Source organism: Pteropus alecto, unplaced genomic scaffold (genome assembly GCF_000325575.1).
Source record: "Pteropus alecto unplaced genomic scaffold, ASM32557v1 scaffold86, whole genome shotgun sequence".
In the NCBI taxonomy this organism is placed as follows: Eukaryota; Metazoa; Chordata; class Mammalia; order Chiroptera; family Pteropodidae; genus Pteropus; species Pteropus alecto.
Window position 1 is genome coordinate 7931204 of NW_006442109.1, and position 5223 is coordinate 7936426.

Consider the following 5223-nt stretch of genomic DNA (forward strand, 5'->3'; position numbering starts at 1 on the left):
TCTTGGGTTACTGTGAATTTCAGTGGTAACAGTATTTTATCATATGACCCATAATAAAGTTATAGGTAGCTATATTTAAAATTAATCTTTTAAAAATTCCTGTTGTCACAAGCTCTAAGAGTTAGCAACTAGTCACATGTGGCTATATTTAAATTTAAATCAAATAAAATTTAAAATTCAGTTCTTCAGTTCCACTAGCCACATTTCAAGTGCTCAATAACCACATGTTGCTGGTGGCTACCATATGGGACAGTACAAATGTAGAACATTTCCAGCTTCACAGATTGTTCTATTAGACAGTGCTGTTCTAGGTTTGTTTGTTTTTTAAAAATAATTTCTATCCTTCCTTAATATCAGATTATTCTATATTCAGCCTTTTAGAATTTTAAGGGTAGAAACAACTGAACATATTAAGTCCAATACTTCATTTTATAGGCAAAGAAACAGAGGCATAGGGATATGATTTTCACTCTAGATCTCTTTTCACAGTTGACTTCAACAAAAATCTGAGGATATACTATGTGCCAGACTCTATGCTAAGCACTAAGAAGTCAAAAAAAAGTAAGATTAAATTTCTGCCCAAAGGAATTCACTGTCTAGCAGGGAGTAAAGATGCTGATGGAAGTATGTTGAGGAAGCTAGCTGGAAGTCAGGTCATCTATTCTGGGGGTTCTGTGATGCCTCCTGGAAAAAGTAAAACATTACAGAAAACTAGATTTAGGCAAAGGAAGCAACAGGAAAGTTCTGAGGCATAGAGAACAGTACTGGAAAAGCACTGAGGAAAAGAAAAGAATTCAGTACTTTTGGAATATAAAGTATAAGAAGACTGAATACAGATGACACTGGAAAGTAATAAGCAGGTGCCACATCATGGAAAGCTGCACATGTCATGCTAACAAAGTTGGGAATTTTTATTCCATTGGTGTTAAGAAGACATGGATTGCAAGAGAATACTAAGATTAGATTTGTATACTAAGATTAGATTGCGACCAGAAGAAAGATAGGAAGGGGGGGCCAAGAAAGGAGGATATATTATTTAAGAAAAAGTTTATAAAATAAAGGCAGGATACAAGAGTTTAAATAAGGACAGTGATGGTAGGAAGAGGGAAAAGACAGATTTGACAAATATTTAGGGTGTAAATTTGATAGGACTTGGTGAGTTCAGTTTTAAATACTTAATTTGAGAAACCAGTAGGTTTTGGTGAAGGCAGTTAGCTATACATATCTTTATTTAAAGTTCACGAGAAACTATGGGGTGAAGATATGAATTTGGGAGTTGGTGTGAGTTTAAACCGCAAGAGTAGATATGATTATCTATAGGGAGAGTATGTACAAAAACTGACCAAGAATAAAACCTCAGGGAAAACAAACATTTAGGATGCTTCCCTTAAGAGAATCCACTGAATGCAAGTGATTGAGAAGTAGTAGTCAGAGCAGAGAATTTCAAGGAGAATGTGATTAGTACGAAACACAGCAAAAATATCCAAGATGAAAACTGAAAAGATAAACTTTGAATCCGGCAATCAGATTGTTGCTCTGTGACATCTGCAGGAGCAGTGTCAGTGAAACGATGGGAGTTAAAAGATCACAATGGGTTGCAAGAAGGAGTAGAAAGAGCAAGTGTAGACTACTCTTTGAAGAAACTAGGATGAAAATAGGAAGAACACAGAGCTCTCCCTAGGGAATAGTTTGTTTATGTAGTTTTTTAAAGGCTGAAAAGGACTTGACAGGGGAGGCTGACAGGAAGAACCTATAGAAAGGGAGGAACTGAAAATACAGGATAGAAAGCAGATAAATGAGGGAGCCAGGTCTAATAATGCTGTTTCTGGGCATCCACTCCTGGATGTCTCATGGACATCTCAAATACTAAAAGTCTAAGAAGGCACTTTGATCTTTCCCCTGCAATCTGATCATTTCAACAGTTTTCCCTTTTGGTAAATGGCACTACCATGTAACCTGGTGCATATGAAACCTGGGACTACTCCCTGACCTCCTCTTTTTCTTTACCCCTTACATGTAACCCATCACCTTTTCTACCCTTCAACACTTTCCAAACTGTCAACCTGCATTTCTATCATTATCTTAGTTCAAGATACCATCATCTCTTATCTGTACAATAGGTTCCTAACTGGCTTCTGCATCAGCCTCACCCTTCAACTTAGTTATCAAAATTATCATTTTATTGCCCAAATCTGATCATGTCACTTGGTTTAAAAATCCTTTGAGGGTTTTCTATCACCTATCTTTCAATCATCTATATGAATTCACCCTGTGGTTCTCTCTCTGGCCACTCTCCTCTCTTGTTCTTTCCACTCCAGCTCCACTGGCTTTGTCTCTTGTCATATCTCCCTCCCGTCTTGGGGCTTAACTCCTCCTCATCCTTACAATCTTGTCCTAAACATCACGGCAGCAGAGAGGACTATGTTCTCTTGTTACCTCCAGAGTTCCCTGTCTTTCTTCTTTAAGGCACACTTCACAGCTATAATTCATTAATGACTTGTGTAATCATTTAACTATCTTTCCTACCAGAATGCAAACTTCCGGGGGATGCAGAGACTGTGTGTGTCTTGTTTAATGTTATATTCTCCTATGCCTGGAATACAACGGACTTTTAATGTAATTTCTCACATGAGAATAAATGAATAAAAATTTAACGTCAAGCAGGAAAAGAGACATTTCCTCCTGAGGTTGAAGAGAATAAGGATGGGTACAGGTATAGATAAATTGAAAAGTAGTTATGGTGGCACTAAATTTAAAGAAGAAACAGGCAGTTTAGAGAATTCACATCTTGTAGGCTCAATTTTCTTGCATTGGCAGTGTGCTCAGAGAGGAGGAATAGTGTTTGAATAAAGTACTGCCAAGGTTTAAAGTGACTGATGAAAGGAAGAGGGAGAGGAAATGGGAACTTGACCAAGAATTACTAAAGGACTGTTTTTGTGATAGTTGTCAGGAAATCACAATACAAAAATCTACTAAATCAAATAAATCAGAAGATGGATTTCTCTGTGAAAAATCTACTTTTATTCTTTCAAGAACATAATACTGCCTGGCTTGACTACTAAAACTCAGCCAGTAGAATTTATTGATAAGATTAAGAGTGACTCATATTTATAGGTAATTTGATTCTTCAGAAATATGAGAAACCTGCCAACATTTTCTGTCAAGTTGTTTTACATAATCTTTTAATTGCACAATTTATTTGTTAGGAATGTTATTTCTTTGCAGATAGCATAAAGGCAAACAATCTATTCTTTAGTCATTTTCCAACAAATGTCTTATTGGTAGGATCCAAATTAATGTTTTATTGGTTCCCCAAACCAATAAGTAAGATAAGATATAAACTGCCACAAAAATTCTACGCGATCTACAAGTACTTTTCACCTCCAGCATTGTATCAGAGATGAAATAAACAGCTTTTGAATTATGCAGGTTTTGTTGCTTAGTAGTGGCTAACAGTGGTTACTTTCAGAAAATAAAGTAATTCTAGGCTCACCTTCCCACTCTCCCTCCAGATGGTGCTAGAGCTACAAGTGGAGAAGAGTTACCGGCTTGAGCAAAAATACTTGAATCAGCATAATCATCATCATCATCATCATCATCATCACCACATATCAGCTTCATCTACCTTATTTCTTGGTACTACCATTTCCACACAAGCTCACATAATTCCATAACGCTTTCTGATTAAATGAGATTCTAGTACTATGTGGCAAATACAAAGATTGTCAGCAAAATGACCAAGAATAACCAGGAATGGACTTGAGCACGAGTGTGCAAAAAGAAAAGTTCTTCTCTTCGACTCTTCTTCAAAACAGATGTCTATTCTTTCTCTCCTTTCAGGATCCCCCACTATCACCTTGTCCCTGCCAAATGGTGCTTCCATTCTCTTAGACCCCAAGCCAGTACTGTCATTCTAGCTCTCCTCTGTCAAGGAATGGCTACAGGGGCATTAGCCAAAAATGTGCTCCTCTTGACACAGGATTATTTGCCTTTCTAGAGAGCCCCTTTAATACATAAAAATCCTTCAATGAACTATTGAGGTTATGACATTCGGAGGTAGTGGGATCTTTTACTCTGGCATAGAAACGGGTTAGAAAAAAAGATAAAAGCTGTGCCATAAAGGGAAATAAGAGGAAAGCTAGTCTTACTACTTTAGTTCTTTTCACCAGAGTGCTCCTAACTACAACTCTGATAGTAGGCTTCATTAATCAACCCACATCAAGAATCCTTAAAGGGTAGCTATCTAACTCCTGTCTATAAAAGTTTTGTTCCCTAAGTACCCAACCCCACTCCCAAACCCATCCGTGAGAAATCCATCTTTCACAAGGAAGAGAATGAAGGGAGAATCTCAGTTCACCTCTTTGGAAAGGCTGCCAAACTCTGACCTTAACCCTTAAAAATGAAGCCAGAGCAGTCAATCTGCAGACCTTACTACATCTCAAATTCAACATGACGAAATGAATCTCTAGTTATTCACACCTATGAACCCAGACTTTGGAGGGGTTTTAGGTATCATGTGGTATAAACCTATTGTTATAGATGAGGAATATGAAACTCAAAGGAGTAGAGCGACTTGTCCAAGGACACATAATTAATAGCAGAAACTATTTCATTATTATTCTACCACTCCACTGACTCTCTTTTTATTTTGTTAATGAAAGGATGTAGTCATCACATATTCATGTACATTTTTCCTACATAAACCTTAAACATAAAATAATTCTTGTGAAATACATGCAAAGATTTCCTTTCCATCTCCTAGAATTCCTTTAACGTTTATTTTATGAAGTTCTAGTAAAATATTCTTCCTTGTTCATGTACTGACTTTACAAAGTTAATTTAAGATCAGTAAAATATAGATTACAAAATATAGGTCATGATAAAGATATTAAAATACTCAAATCTTGATTTACTCTAGTTCACAAAACAAGGTTTTCAGTGTTGTTTAATCCTCTATGACAAACTCTAGTGAAAAAACAAACCTTAAAATTTCTTCAGTTGAGAAACTACTACTCTAACCTTTACCAAAATAGTTCAGCTGCACAAATGAAATAAGTTTATCATACGTACTTAAAGCTCTAGAATGATCCGGATTCCTTATTCCCTTTGCTCGTAACCTCTGAAGAAGAACTGTTGAGGACAACTGTTTTACAAGATATACTGCCATGGAATAGTTCTGGAAAAAAAAAAAATGTAGAAAACAAACAACATATGTAAGTAAAC

At 36.3% G+C, this 5223-nt stretch overlaps 1 protein-coding gene across 2 annotated transcripts in view; it reads right to left on the reverse strand.

Annotated features, from left to right (window-relative positions):
- Nucleotides 1–5223, reverse strand: part of PIAS1 (protein inhibitor of activated STAT 1) — a 106659-nt gene that overhangs the window by 32444 nt on the left and 68992 nt on the right. For both annotated transcript variants that reach the window (XM_006920223.3, XM_006920224.3), the window contains exon 7: nucleotides 5071–5176. In XM_006920223.3, the coding sequence (XP_006920285.1) occupies nucleotides 5071–5176 (106 nt within the window). The remainder of the gene's footprint in view (nucleotides 1–5070; nucleotides 5177–5223) is intronic.